Source organism: Sorex fumeus, unplaced genomic scaffold (assembly GCF_029834395.1).
Source record: "Sorex fumeus unplaced genomic scaffold, SorFum_2.1 ptg000024l, whole genome shotgun sequence".
Lineage (NCBI taxonomy): Eukaryota > Metazoa > Chordata > Mammalia > Eulipotyphla > Soricidae > Sorex > Sorex fumeus.
Window position 1 is genome coordinate 14670491 of NW_026606081.1, and position 16068 is coordinate 14686558.

The following is a 16068-nucleotide window of genomic DNA, read 5'->3' on the forward strand; positions in this document are numbered from 1 at the left end:
AGAACACAGGGGATTGCCCTGCCACAGAGACAGGGGGGATGGGGGGATGGGGGTGGGAGGGATATTATCCATGGTGGTGGAAAATGGGCACTGGTGGAGGGATGGGTATCTGATCATTGTATAATTGAAACCAAAGCACAAAAAATTGTAAATCTACAACTTTAAAAAAAATAAAATAAAATAAAGGGAAAAAAAAATAAAGAGCTTTTGGCTTGGGAGCCACACGCAGTGGTGTTCGGGGCTTACTCTTAACTCGGTGCTCAGGAATCACTCCTGGCAGGGCTCAGGGACCATATGGGATGCCCAGGGATCAAGCCCAGACTGGCCACATGCAAGGCAATGCCCAACCCTGGTATTCTCTCTGGCCTAGAGATGCTTTTCCATGCCCTCCAAATGGTGCCGAGCGCTGAAAATGAACACCTGAAGGCCATCTCAAGGACTCAACCTCATACACGTGGCCCCTGAATGGAGCAGCCACCTCGAGAGGCACCTGTCTGTAGCCCCTCACCCCTGGCCAGGCACCTGCCTGTGGCTCCTCGTCCCTTGCTTAGAGACACTGGCTTGACACAAGCTGGAACTGAGTGTTGGAGACTGAGAGAGCAGTGCCATTAGTCAGTGGGACGGAAACAGACAGAAGCGGGATTAATTAGCAAAACTTGTTTATTTCTGCTCCTTTCAGGGACTGGACTGTTCCAGAATGCTCCGCCCACAGCCCCAGGGCACACTGTCACATGGCTCAGGGCAGGCGCAGGCCTCTCTGCTGATGGGCACTTGCACCTGACTTTAGAACTCGTTTGTTTCCCAGAATCAGAAACGGCATCTCCAAAAAAGCATTCCGGGGATTGTAAAAAACCATCACTTTATTCAATAGGACAGCTGCAGAATCAAGTGTGATTTCTTTAAAAAAGGAAAAACTACTGAACACTGTGGGCTGTGGGCAGGGTCGGCAGGAGCCATGACGAGCAAGCGGGGCCCACACCCCGCCAGCCGCCCACCCCTCGCTGCTCTCGCCAGCTGCTTCCCTCTGCTTCCATCCCGTCTTTTTCTCAGAAGATTGGTGCCGCCTTTAAGCTTCATCACAGGAGCAAACCCGGTATCCACTGATTCTTCTCAAGGCACTCTAACCCATCAGGTAACCCCTGGGGAAAACAAATTGGACACAGTGAAAAGCAAGCAAAATTTCCAAGTGCCCTCCAAAATTTCATGATAAAGCAAATCAAATCTTGATCAAACAGGAGATCCTTTGACGCAATGTACAAGGATTTACATCCTGAAACTTCCCCCTCGAGAGACTTGAGTTTGGTTAATAAAGTTTCAAAGAGAGGGAAAGGGAGAGGGAGAGGGAGAGGGAGAGGGAAAGGGAGAGGGAGAGGGAGAGGGAGAGGGAAAGGGAGAGGGAGAGGGAGAGGGAGAGGGAGAGGGAGAGGGAGAGGGAGGAGGAGAGGGAGAGGGAGAGGGAGAGGGAGAGGGAGAGGGAGAGGGAGAGGGAGAGGGAGGAGGAGGAGGAGGAGAAGGAGAAGGAGAAGGAGGAGAAGGAGGAGAGGGACAGGGACAGGGACAGGGACAGGGACAGGGACAGGGACAGGAAGAAGGAGAGGAAGGGATAGAGAGAAGGTAAGTGCCTGCCATAGAGACAGGCTGGGAGGAGGGAGGGTGGTGGGAGGGAAACTGGGGACATTGGTGCTGGGAAATGGACACTGGTGGAGGGATGGGTGTTGAAGCACTGCATCACTGAAACCTGATCATGAACAACTATAATTGTATCTCACTGTGATTCAATTAAAAGGTCAGAACAAAACTCCAGACTCTGAGGAAGTATCTGTCACTATCTGGGCAGTGGAAGACAGCGGACACCCTGAAACAGACCTTAGGGACAGCCTGTCTCCCACAAACAGCACAGGTAGATGTCTCTCTTGACAGATCTCTTCTGAACTGCATCTCCACACAGCTGTGAGTGTCCACGCTGTGTGACCTTCACATGCTATAGCGTGCTACAATCTACATATGTGACTGTCAGCTCCACTCAGATGGAAAAAACTAACTGAAATGGATACGGTTCTTGCTCAACACTTTCAAATATTTAATTTAGTCCCACCTTAGGAAAAACTGTGGGGATACTGAGAAAAATGACAATACCATGGAGCCAGGGTACTAACTCACGTGCCATGGCTGGCACGCGGGAACACCTGAGGGCGACCCCCAGCCCCACGTGGACTGCACGCTGCCAAGGAGGCCCTGGCAGCCACACAAGGCCAAGAGCTCAGCACAGATCGGTCTTTGGCACAGTTCATAAAAAATTAACTCCCTAAGCTGCTCTCTGCTTATTGCTTTCCCGAAGTCACTGCAGCTGCTGTCACTGTCACTGTCAGCCTGTTATTCATCAATTGCCTCGAGCAAGCCCCAGTAACACCTCCTTCATCATAGCCTGGAGATTTTAAAAAGTGCCACATTCAAGGCTCCTTCAGGGTCAGGAGAATGAGACCCATCAATGATACTGTTTTTTGGCATATTGAATATGCCATGGAGAGTTTGCCAGACTCTGCCTTGTGGGCAGGATACTTTTGGTAGCCTGCCAGGTTCTCCAGAGTAAGAACTAGATAATAAGATGTCGCACAGCTGCAAGTGCAGCTGCTGCGAAGGTGCCCAAAGATGAAACCAGAATATAGGGGAATGTGAGCTGCCTGGTCTACATTTCCAATGAATGAGCTCAAGTGGGATTATAACAGTTGCCAAAGAAACCTCTAGGGGCTGCAGAGTTGGTGCAGGAGGTGATACACATGTGACCCATCCCCAGCACTCCAGCCCCCTGGGGACAGACACAGGAACAGCTCTAAACCACTTGCTGGCATCCAAAAAAAGGCTCATTTTTGTTTTTAAAGATACTGTAATCAGGGCCGGAGCAATAGTGCAGCAGGTAGGGCACCTGCCTTGCACACGGCCGGCCTGGGTTCGATCCCCGGCATCCCATGGGGTTCCCCGAGCAGCACAAGGAGTGATTCCTGAGTGCAGGGACAGGAAACCCCTGAGCATCGCTGGGTGTGACCCCAGATACTGTAATCTTTCTGAATCAAATAATTTTCTATATGCCCATAAATAGGAGATCACATGCATTTCTATCTAATGGGCATACATAAAATCTACACAGCTAGAAGCTCGGTTTCCCATCTTTCCCACCTATCCTAAGCCGCTCTGCAGTGCTCGTGGATGACAGGCTGGGCAGGTGTCAGCCATGGATGGGATCTCCCGTCACTATCCCCCACCCCTGGAGGAGGCTGTGACCCTCTCTCCTGGCCACAGCTCAATGTTCTTCAAACTATACCATGACTGCTGGAACCCAACATCGCTGACCAGCCAGAAAGCACTGAAGAATCAACACCCCCAAGCAGGGCTCAGTGATGCTCAAGCAAAATAACCTTCCTCAGGGGTGGGTGTGGTGGGGGATGGTCTCAACCTCACACTCCTAGCCACAACCTCGAGCATATGCACATTTCTTTGGTTCTCAGAATGTTCATCTGTTCAGATGACTACAATGAATGAGTGGTTTTACCAAGATGCAAAAGAAGTGAGCCTAATTACATGAAGTACTTAGTAACTTACGGCAGCTTCATCCTCATGAACACTCGCGCCATGAAAAAACTCAACAGGACACAGACAAAGCCGATGAACAGGAGAAGGAACCTATTGAGCTTTGGAATGTTGGGGGCGTTGGAGCGGTCCAGGATTATGAAGCCTAAACCGCCCATTGTAAACAGGAAGCTGGACGCGAGTCCTTCCATAATATACTGTCCATTTACCCTGAACAAGAACAGACCAGAACAAAATGGTAAGTGAAAAGCGTCTAGAAAAAAAAAAAATTTTAAATTTTACTGAATCACTGTGAGATAGTTACAAGCTTTCATTTTTGGGTTACAATCACACAATGATCGAACACCCATCCCTCCACCAGTGCATTCTCCACCACCAATATCCCTGGTATGCACCCCCTTTCCCATCCTCCCCCCTGCCCCCATGGCAGACATGATTCCTCATAATCTCTCTCTACTTTTGGGCATTGTGGTTTGCAATACAGACCCTTGAAAGGTCATCATGTTTGGTCCTTGATCTACTTTCTGCACACATCTCCCATCCCAACCAATCCTCCCGCCATCTTTTAGAAAAAGATTTTTAAAAACATTTTTTCTTTAGACTTAAGTTCCTATTTCTGCTTATGTCTTATTCCAGCCCTTACAACTACTTCATTAGTATATTCTGAATAGTCACTTTTCATTCAAGAGATCTGTACTACAGGAGGCATTATTTCAGGATCAGGGATACAACAAAGAATAAAGAGACAAAAATCTTTGTCTTTACACACATAATTTTAGGTTTTTTTTTCTTTTGGGGTCACACCCAGCGAGGCACAGGGGTTACTCCTGGCTCTGCACTAAGGAATTACCCATGGCAGTGCTCAGGGGACCATATGGAATGCTGGGAATCAAAACCGGGTCGGCCACGTGCAAAGCAAAAACGCCCTACCCACTGTGCTATCGCTCCAGCCCCAGGAGCTTATTTAAAAAAAAAAAAAAATTTAAAAGCTCACCTCAGTTCATTGTAAAATCAACAGCTGTGTATATTTAGCGGTTATTTCTGTTTTGATCTTGTTTGGGGAAGCCACAGACAGAGAAAGTGTTTAGGGAACCATGGGGTGTCAGGATTAAGCATGGGTCAGCTGTGGGTCAACTACGTACACAGCAAACACCTGCCCGCTTGACCCTCTCCAGCCCCAATACTTGTTTTTGTAGTAACTTCTAGAAGTCATGCTACTTACATTTCTATTATTAGCTGCAAAATAATTTAGAATTATTTTGAAAACTAGAGATGTTTTTTAAAGTTTTAATTGTGGTTTGGGGGGGGGTTTGCGGTGTCAAATTTCAAACCCGAGGCCTATACATGCAAAGCAAAAGCTCTACCACGAACTATATTCATGGCCCTTTCTTAAGGTTCTGTAATAATCAACAACTCTCAGTTCAAAGGGGAAAAAAATCCTCTGGTTTTTGAGACCCACCCCAGGGTCCCACCCCAGTGCTGCAGACAGAGGCGGGTGGGGTGCGGGGTCACACTTGGGGCTCCTGCACGCCCATGTTCCCACCCTGACTTCAAGGGGAAACTGGGAGGGCCCAGAAGTTAGCTTCAAGGCCAGAGAAACTGCTCTGTGGACGGGAGGGGGATAGATCCCTGGCACTGGATGAGACCCCTCGCAGAGCACTAACAATGTGGCCCCAACAGAAAACTCATCAACAGGAAAAACGTTATCAGAAGTTTTCTTAACCAAGGCCCCCAGGAGCTGGAAAAGGATTTCTGGGTATCTGCAAATCCTAATAGTTTTATGTAAACGTTTGTGTTTAAATAGGGAGAGGGAGCGTTCATCAAATACTGAGTTTCCACTTCCCTATTAAAGAGATCAATCATTGACTGTCAGTGTGGAGACAGTGTATCTCTGGCCACTGCTTTCACTGTGCACAAACCTCACCCAGGCTCAAAGTCCTCAGGGCCTCAAGAGATGGGAAAAGCTGCATTTCCGCTCTGGGCGATCCCAAACGTCTCTCCAGGGGCTGGGGAGACAGTTCAGGAGGAAGACCGACTTGCACACATCTGATCCTGGTTCCATCCCCCGCACTGTCTCTTGAGCACTGCCCAGGGGGTCATCCCTGAGCAAGGAGCCAGGAATAGTTCCTGGGCACTGCTGGGGTGTGTCTCCAAGCCACCTCTATCCCTTAATAACATCTTCTCAAGAATATTGTTTGGGGGGCTGGAGCAATAGTACAGCGGGTAGGGTGTTTGCCTTCCACGTAGCCGACCTGAGTTCGATTCCCAGCATCCCATAGGGTCCCCCAAGCACCGCCAGGAGTAATTCTTCAGTGCAGAGCCAGGAGTAACCCATGAACATCGCCGGGTGTGACCCCCCCCCCAAAAAAAAAATATTTTGGCGGACCACTGGCCTTGCCTTGCATGTGGCAAATCTGGGTTCAATTACCTGGTATCCCACAAAGTCCTCTGAGCCCCACAGGAGTGACCTCTGAGCACAGAGCCAGCTGTGGTCCAAAAACCAAAGAAAAGTTCTAGGCATAGGATATCTGCGTATATGCGGGTAACAGGCACGGATGGCACTGGATTGCAGCTACGTTTAAGGACTCTGGTTTCTTTTTGGTTCCTGGGCCACACATGGCAGGGCTCAGGACTCACTCCTGGCAGTGCTCGGGGTGGGGGGCCTACGTGGTGCCGGAATGGAACCCAGGCCAGCTGCGTCCAAGGCAGGTGCCTACCTGCTTTCCCATTACTCTGGGTCCTGGAAGTCTGTTTCCAGGGGGTGGACTTTTGGGGGTGAGGGTGACTCCCAAATGGTGCTCTGGACGCCCAGGAGTCTTTCCAGCAGAGTATGGCCAACCAGGCAGGTGCTCAGATGATGTCTCAAAGATGCAGTGCTGGGGACACCCCGGCAGTGCCCAGGATGTGAGGGACCAAGGGGTGCCATGGATGAAACCAGGTCAGCCACAGCGAGGCAGAGTGAGCCTGAACCCCTGTACAATGAGGCACTCGGCCCTCCACGGTCTGCAGGCCACACCAGTGGGGCGAGGGCTGGCTCCCAGTTCTGTGCTCAGAAGCCATTCTGGACAGTTTTCAGGCGACTGTACAGTGCCAGGAATTGAACCAGGGTCCAAACCAGGGAGTGCCGCACACAAGGCAAGCCCGCTCCTCCCTGTATTCTCCCCATGGCCCCTTGAAAACGTCTTTAAAAGAAAAGCATGGCTTAGGCAAACCGAACTACAATGGAAACAGTGTTTGGTTCCAAAATTATCGAGTAGCCAAGTCTCAAAAATTATTATTTGGGGCAGGAGTCATAGTACAGCAAGTAAGGCATTTGCCTTGCACATGGCTGACCTGGGTTCGATTCCCAGTATCCCATATGGTCCCTGAGCACCACCAGGAGTGATTTCCGAGTGCAGAGCCAGGAGGAAGCCCTGAGCATCGCCGGGTGAGACCCAAAAAACCAAAACCAAAACAAATTATTCTTATTTAATACTGTGGTTCAGGTGAAATTTATTTTTTCCATTTTAAAATCCCACAGTGCCAGGAACTGAACCATAGGTCTCATACATGCAATCCAAACTTTTTCTTTTCTTTGTTTTCAGACTATACCCGGTGGCGTTCAGGGGTTACACCCGCTCAGTACTTAGAGATTTTTCCTGGCAGTGCTTGGGGTAGGTACCACCCAGTGCTGAGGACTGAACCCAGGACAAAGAATATAATGCCACTGGCCTTATGAGACTGATGACTACTCTAAATAGGTGATTATGTCAAGCATGGTGAAATATTTTATTCCCAAATGACTTACATACGCTTGTTCAATCAATTTCTGTTACCTCTGAAATTACCATTTTAAAACAGCTATTGATGAAATACAGATAGACCCATGTTTCACTATGGTTTAAAATATGCAGTTATAGGGAGTATGGTGCCGTCAGCAGATTATGGGGGGTATCTGTACCTATGAGGCGAGTGCATCAGCAGCCTGATGGTGCCTTTAGACTTCAGATACCCCAAAATTGCTGTTGTGTCTTTGGCCAGACCCCAAAAACTTGGGGCAAAGTTTACCAAGGAAGTAAACGGCCAAAAGTTAGTATGTGGGAGACACACCCACAAACCACCTCTGGCTCAGCTATATAATTGGAGGCATGGCCTCTCTGGTTTCTGATTGAACTGCTTAATGGCCATGATCCCAGAGACTCAGAAACAAATCTCAGAACCCAACAGCTTTTGGAAGAAATGCGTCTGGATCGCGCAGTAGGTTACTGTCACTGGGCCACCCCAGCGGGGGAAGGGTGCTGTCCTTCCACCTGCTCCCCTTGGCGGCTCAGTGGCTGCCATCCGCCAGAGGCCATTGGACAGTCAGGTTTGGGCCCACAGTGACGAGACAGGCGGTGCCGCACAGCACAGGATGGGGGTGGAGTTGGCCCTTTCCTTCCCGTCACAATGAGAATCTGAGTCGCAGCCCACGAAAAGCCTATTTGGCTCCTGATCAAGCTGCTTAATGGCCATGATCCCAGAGACTCAGAAACAAATCTCAGAACCCAGTGGCTTTTGGCAGAAATGCTTCCAGTCCCTGTAGTAGGTTACCGGTGATGGGCCACCCCAGCTGGGAATAGGTTTCGTGCCTTGACCTGTTCCTCCTGGCAGCCCGGTGGCCGCCATCTTCCAGAGGCCACTGGACGAAAAATGCGGGGCCTCACAGGATGGGGGTGGAGCCGCCCTTTCCTCCCCACCCCAACGAGACCCCGAGACACCACCCACAAATGGCCTCTCTGGCTCCTGATCAAGCTGCTTAACAGCCATGATCCCAGAGACTCAGGAACAAATCTCGGAACCCAGCAGGTTTTGGCAAGAAATTCCTCAGATTTAATTGTTAAAATTTTGAAATTTCAAAATCACACTGCCACTACTGCAGCCATGCGACATCATATGTTATTCATAACCAGCAATAGAAAACAAATTGTCTACTGTTGCCTTTTTGGCAGATCTGAGTGTTTGGGTAAAATCCCAAATAATAATGGTGCGTCTGGTGTCAAAATACTGAATGTGTAATCAAAGTAGAGAGAAATTTGGAAATCATCTGCCCCATAGGTAGGGGGAGGGTGTGGAGTGGGGGTATACTGGGGTTTTTAGTGGTGGAGAATGGGCACTGGTGAAAGTACGGGTGTTTCATTGTATGAACTGAGACTTAAACCCGAAATCTTTGTAACTGCTCTCACAGTGATTCAATAAGAAAATTATAAAAAATGGGGAAAAAAAAGTAAGGTGGAGTTCATGCACAATTCAATCAGCCTAATCAGTGGCTGAATAAATAGCAGTACTCCTACATAAAAAAATAAATAAAATAAAATAAAAGATGCAGTGATATCCTTCTCTACCACCGCCAAATTGCTCAAGAACTATCTCTTACCTGTAGGCCAAGAAAGCTACTGGTCTCTGGTGCCCGTGTTCATCGGTCATAGAGCCTACACTTGGAGGTTCAACAATAACATCATATATTATTCCTGTCCAAAAAAAAAACAGATTAGATGGGATTCACAACTTTTTAAAATACGACTTGTTCCCCCCCTCCACCTAAAAGTTCATTAGTATTTAAATAGGACCACTCTGATTAGAACATTAACAGGTGTAATCTTAAAAGGAACATAACCAATGGCCATTACTCTACCTTTTTTTGGAGGGGAACATGCAACTCTCTCTGACCCCTAGAACTGTTTTTGAAAGATTAAAAACTAAAAAAATGTACTTTATACAGGTATCACTCAAAAGATATGGAAATGATCCCCCATAAAATCTCCCCCTTAAGGGCTAGAGCAATAGCACAGCGGGTAGGGCATTTGCCTTGCGCGCGGCCGACCCAGGTTCGATTCCCAGCATCCCATGTGGTCCCCCAAGCACCGCCAGGAGTGATTCCTGAGTGCAAAGCCAGGAGTAACCCCCGAGCATCACCGGGTGTGACCCAAAAAGCAAAAAAAAAACCTCCCCCTTAGTACTGAATTGTTACCTGTATCTAACTTATAAATTAAATTTCCTTATAAATTAAAAGGAGAGAGTGAGCATGATGCTTTCCTGGACTCTGGTTTAAAAATTCCTACTTTGGGGGACAGGGAGATAGTGTGGTGAGCAGGGCATGTGCCTTGTGTGAGCAGGAATGGGTTTAATCCCCGGCTTCCTGTCTACTCCCCAGAGCATTGCCAGCAGTAACTCCTGAGATGGCTGGGTGTGGCCCCCAACAAAAAGCAAACAAAAAGAATTCCTACTTTTAAGTCCTGGCGTTGAGCAGAGGACATAGCTCAGTGGCAGAACACTCGTCTTGCATGATTGCAGTGTGCCCATGACATCTGTGTCAACACCCATCAGATAACGTAAATGCTAATAAAATTTGATTTTTTGTTTAAAGTTTCTGGGTCGCACCCAGTGGTGGTCAGGGATTATTCCTGATGTGGCCCAGGGGGATCTTACGTGGAGCCAAGAATCGAATGCAGGTCAGGGGTCTGCAAGGCAAGTGCTCTACCCACTGGACTATCTCTCTGGCCCTCAGCACTGTTAGAATTGGACATAAGCTCCTTAAGAAAAAGAACACAGGGGCTGAAGCAATAGCACAGTGGCTGGGGTGTTTGCCTTGCATGTGGCCAACCCCGGTACCATCCCCAGCATCCCATACGGTCCCCCAAGCACTGTCAGGAGAAATTCCTGAATGCAGAGCCAGGAGTAACCCCTGAGCATCGCTGGGTGTGCCCCCCCCCCAAAAAAAAAGAACAAGGACACAGAGTCCACAGAGGCCAACGCTGAACAAGAACCTGATCCAACCATCCACCAGCTTCACACAGACCAGTTTTTCTCAACTCCAAACTCCTACCAGCAGCATCTCCCAGGAGTTGGCCACATCCACTTTATAGTCTTTGTCACTGTTACTTTGTTTGGGGGGCCACACCTGGCAGTGCTCGGGGACTTATCCTGGTGAAGCTGGGGGCGGCCACATGTGGGACCAGGGTCTGAGCCTGGGACAGCAGCAGCCAGGATGGGCCTTCGTTCCATGCTGCCTCCTGGGTCCCCATCTGATGTTCTCAGGTGATCTCAAGTTCACTCCCTGCCCCAAAAGCTTCCTGTCTTCCGTCTCAGAAAATGAACCTCCACTTTCTCAGAGGCCTGAAGCAGACGCCTTTGGCCTCCTGCGCTCACACTTGGCCTTCCTCCTGCATGCCACCCACCCAGACCCAGAGGACCCACTGCCACCGTGTCTCTCTCTGCATCCCCTGCATCTCCTCCTGGCCCAGTCTGGGTGGCGATGAAGGTTCCTCTCCCTCCGGAGCCTCGCCTAGCTCCCGCGCCTCTCTCCCAGCCCTGGGAGCTGGACCCTGCCCCTTCCTCAGGATGCTGCACTCAGGTGACCGCTACTCCAGTCCCCACGGTCCTCTCAGAGCTTCTTGTTCTTCTCCTCCTAGACTCGTGGCTCTTAGTGTGGGGAACCGTGATTTACTGGGGTGGGGGGGAAGAATGTCTGTGATGTTTCTCCGTGACAGCCTAAGCTTCGGGGAGCTGGGTCCCCACCTTCCTCTGTCCGCAGCTGTCCACTGCTGCCGTTGGAACTTCAGAGACTGGCGCTCGGCCCTTCTCTGCTGAATCTTTCTCAGCCATAAATATTTATTTATCGATGAAAGCAAATTCAGGGGTTTGGGAAGAGACTCCGTTGCAGGGCAACCTGCTCCCCTGCAGGGGCAGATCTCACAAGGGCTGGCCACTGAAAGGTGTCCCTGGCCACTTCCCCACCGGCGGACACTATCTGCCCATCACAAGCACCAGTGGGGTTGGGATGGGGGGAAAGTCCCCAGCATGAAAACCCTGGCAGCGTCCGGACAAGCCTGAGTGGCCCTAAGGGTGCCCGCGCAGGGATGCGATGCTCTTCCTTCCCCAGGCGCCAGGGTTTGTTTGCAACGCCCGGGGAGCCCTCAATAGGCGCTGACCAAGGGCGAAGGCCCCGGGGGCGCTGCCGGGGGTCGGGTTCGCCTCCTGCCTGTGGACTCCGGCTGCAATTCCTCCCCGGGCGCCCACTCTGGGTGGGGAGGCAGGGCAGAATGAGAAAAGGGGGTGCTTTCTGCAACGAAGCCCCTCCCGACCCCAGACCCACCACTGGGCAGCCACTGGGCATCCCGCTGGGCACCCCCGGGCTGCGCTGCCAGGAGGGCGTGGGGCCCGGGGTGCAGCCCGGCTACCACCTCACCCCTGCACCAGTACGGGTCTAGCCACGCCGGAGGGAGGCCAGCCTCTGCACCCCGCGCCTGCAGCCCACCTCCCGACCCCCAGACCCCCTTTTGAGGATAGGGAAGGCGATCCCGGCCGTTCCTGAGGTCGCCGCGGTGAGAGGATGCGTCCCCCGGGCGGGTGGGAACCCCCCGCTGCCCCCCAGACTCCCCCGGCTGCCCCCGGTCGCCCCGCACCTCCGGTGATGAGGAAGTAGGACACCACCACCAACGCGTACACCGTCATAGCCGACGGCATGTGCACCCAGGGCGGCTTCTTGAGCTTCAGGTTGGGGCACTCGAGCACCAGGAACGGGACCCGGTAAAGAGTCTCCATGGCGGCGCCGGCCCGGGAAGCGCTCGGCCTCCCGCCCCGCTGGCCCCGGCACACTGCCCGGAAGCCGCGCCGGCGCGCCGCCGGCGCGCATGCGCGGCGCCGAGACCGCCCCCTCTTGGGTCCGCCACGCTTAGAAAAGACGCAGGGCCACAAGGGAAATTAAAATCAAGGAGCAGCTCCGGAAAATGAATCCTTGATATGGTTTTAATAAAGTTATTATTTTATATTCTTCATCGTAAGTCTGGTAAGGAAGCGTCCTACTGCTCATGGAGAAAGTGCTTTCTTACACACCTTCCAGGGCCCGCCTCCCTTCGGACGTGGCCTATCCCGAGAGGCGGAGGGGCCCACCGAGCCCCGCCCATGTGCGCCTGGAACCTGATTGGACCCGGAACCTTCTGGGTACCTGAGTTGCGGGATGAATGAGCTCGGGGCTCTGGCTGCCTTTGCCCAGCGCAGGTGGGTTTGGGTGGTGTTGATTTTTTTTCTTTCTTTTTTTTCCCATAATTTTATTTATTTATTTTTTTCTTCTTATATTTATTTATTGAATCACTGTGGGAAAAGTTATAAAGCTTTCAGGCTTAAGTTTCGGTCATAAAAACACCTTTCCCTTCATCAGTACTCATTTTTCACCACCATGAACCCTAATATACCCCCCTCCCACCCCTCCCAATGCCTGTGAGACAGATGATTTCTACTTAACTTTTCTCTACATTGATTACATTCATTATTTTGCCAAAAGATGCACCATTATTGTTTAGAATTTCCCCCCCAACAATCAGAATTGCTGAAAAGGCATTGTGAAATACTTTGTTTTCTATAGCTGGTTATGAGAGTCATATAATGATTTTGGATTTCCTGAATGCAGAGCCAGAAAATTATGAGATTGGTTTCTGTGCGTCTGGTGTTATGGCTGTGCCATAGAGCCACTCGTGGGGGGCAACTCGTGACTTCAGTTGGGCGTGAAGGACAAGCCGGTACCACCCCCCTTCCCATGAGACTGCAGTTGCCCCATCACCGCCGGCTAATACCTGGCTTTCCTATAAGCTCTGAGGCGGTGGCCACCTTTTATGCAGTCCAGATGCATTTCTGCCAAAAGCCGCTGGGTTTCGAGATTTGTTTCTGAGTCTCTGGGATCATAGCCGTTAATCAGCTTGATCAGGAGCCAGAGAGGCCATTTGTAGGCAGCGACTCAGGGTCTCATTGGGATGGGGAGGAACGGGCCAGCTCCACCCCCATCCTGTGAGGCCCCACATGTCTCATCACTGCAGGCCCAAACCTGACAGTCCAGTGGCCTCTGGAGGATGGCGGTCACCAGGCCTCCAGGGGGAACAGGCCAAGGCACGGAACCTATTCCAACCTGGAGTGGCCCAGTGCCAATAACCTACTGCAGGAACAGGACGCATTTCTGCCAAAAGCCTTTGGGTTCTGAGATTCGTTTCTGAGTCTCTGAGATCATGGCAGTTAAGCAGTTCGATCAGGAACCAGAGGGGCCATGCTTCCAATTATATAGCTGAGCCAGAGGTGGTTTGTGGGTGTGTCTCCCACATACCTGACTTTTGGCCGTTTACTTTCTTGGTAAACTTTGCCCCAAGTTTTTGGGGTCTGGCCAAAGGCACAGCAGCAATTTTGGGGTATCTGATAGTCTGACGGTGCCATCAGGCTGCTGATGCACTTGCCTCACAGGTACAGATTGACCTGCTGGCAGCACCATACCCCCAACATGTTCTAGGTTTCTGAGCTCTTAGTTTCCGATGTCATCGTACTGATGATAATGGTAATAATTGTTATTAATAATTTGGGGGAGGGGGCGGTTTCACACCTGACGATGCTCAGGGAACCTTAAGTGGTGCAGGGGGTTGAACCCAAGTCAGCAGCATGCAAGGCAAGCATCTGACTCGCCGTGCTGTCCTCCGGCCCCTCCTATTAAACCTTAATGGCCAGAGACCAACAGATCGTTCTGGCAATACTATAGAGAATCTCTGAATGTGCCAATTCTCTCGGTCCACCACTGTCCTCTACTGATGACTTCTCATGGGCTGCGTTTACAATCCAAGTGTAAGAAAATGTAGAATAAAGATTTAGTCTTTAGGGTTGGACAGGAAGACCTAAAAGCTTATTGCTTTTTGTTTATTTTTAATATATTTTTTTCCTCTCTTCTTTTTCTATAACCTCTTAAGATTTGGCAAATGTCAGTTTCCTTTTGGAGAAAGAATTGAAAGTGACTGATTATATAAATCCATCCATATTAAGACAAAAGTATCTTTATTGCTAAACCAAATCTTAAAAGTTTCCTGGTGACTTATGGACACTGGTGGAGGGATGGGTATTTGATCATTGTATAATTGAAACCCAAGCACAAAACTTTGTAAGTCTACAACTGAACCTCATGGTGTTTCACTAATAAAAATTTAAAAAAAAAGTTTCCTGGTATTCTAGGGGTCAAACTCAGATCTTCATATTTGTAAAGGTGTAAGTTAACCACTAAACCACATCTCTGATCCTTAAAAAAAATATTGTTTCTGAGACCAGAGCTTTGTACTTGAGTGCGTGAATTGATTCTGCACTTAGAGTTTAGTGTCTAACATTTGTATTTGTTGACACACTCAGCAGGGTTCAGGACTTACTCCCTGCTCTGTGCTCGGTGGAGCAATCATTCCTGGTGGTGCTCTGGAGACCATTTATGATGCCAGGCCTAGAAACAGGATTGGCAGCCTGTGAGATAAGTGCCTTAACCCCGGTGCTGTCTTCCCAGCCTTTTGTCCAAGGGCTGGACCAAGCAGGATTCTAAGTTCCCAGCCTAGTTTCCTGGAACTGCAAGAGGAGAGTCAGGAACTACAGGCGTCACGCAGTGCTCCAGAGGAGGCCACACACAGGTCAGGGGCTCCGGGTTCCCAGCCACACACACGCAGGCTGCCTCAGATACACGGCACCCCCACACCTGCCTGGCACTCAGTGAGATGCAGGGAGACTGCCGTCCTGCACAGGGTTTTGCTTGGAAGAATCACAGACATCCTTGTGAACTGAGGTTCCCCAAGGCCTGGTGTAACTTGAGCTCTCTTCTCCCTCAAAAATGCCCGCTGATACCCACCAAGTTATGCTGTGAATTGGGGTAACAGTAGAGTTAAGAGTGGGAAGGGGGGGCTGGAGTGATAGCACAGTGGGTAGGGCATTTGCCTTACACATGTCCAACCCGGGTTTGATTCCCAGCATCCCATATGGTTCCCCAAGCACTGCCAGGAGTAACTCCTGAGTGCAAAGCCAGGAGTAACCCCTCAGCATCACTAGTTGTCGCCCCCCCCCCCCCAAGAAAAAAAAGAGTAGGAAGGGTCTGGAGACATAGGACAGTGGAGAGAGCTCTTGCCTTGCATGTGGCCAGTTCAGGTCTGAATCCCCAGCACCCTATATGGTCCCCCAAGCCTGCCTGCAGTGATCCCTGAATGCAGAACCAGGAGTAAGTCCTGAGCACCACTGGAAGGCCACCCCCAACCCCAATAAAAAGAGGGTGTGGTAATACTGGAACATTTGCATGCATGAAACATTATTACCCATGTTGTAAATCACGGTGCTTAATTTTTTGTGTGTGTGTGAGAGAGAAGGGCCTGGAGAGATTGTACAGGGGTTTAGGCTCTTGCCTCACATGCAGCCAGCCCTGGTTCAATTCTGGCAACATACAGGTTGCCCTGAGCATTGCCAGGAGTGATACCTGAACACAGACTCAGAAGTGAGCCCTGAGCATCGCCAGGTGTGGCCCATTCCCGCACCTCACCCACAAAAGGGCCGAGAGCGAACGATGGGCACCTCAGGCCTCAGCCTCCTGATGAGAAGCTGCAGCGAGGGAGGAGCGGTGAGATGGGGGCCTGAGAGGGCTCACGGCGTACAGTGACCAGCAAGTCCAAGGGAGCACGACTGCCCGGAGCCCTGGAT

General features: G+C 50.5%; 1 protein-coding gene across 1 annotated transcript; it reads right to left on the minus strand.

Annotated features, from left to right (window-relative positions):
* Window positions 1–652: 652 nt before the first annotated feature.
* On the minus strand, window positions 653–12226 carry OSTC (oligosaccharyltransferase complex non-catalytic subunit). The gene is made up of 4 exons (XM_056114196.1): window positions 12006–12226; window positions 8978–9071; window positions 3598–3795; window positions 653–1139 (listed from the first exon to the last, which is right to left on the minus strand). The coding sequence occupies exons 1-4, from the start codon at window positions 12142–12144 to the stop codon at window positions 1121–1123; spliced, it is 450 nt and encodes a 149-aa protein (XP_055970171.1). The 5' UTR covers window positions 12145–12226; the 3' UTR covers window positions 653–1120.
* Window positions 12227–16068: the final 3842 nt, after the last annotated feature.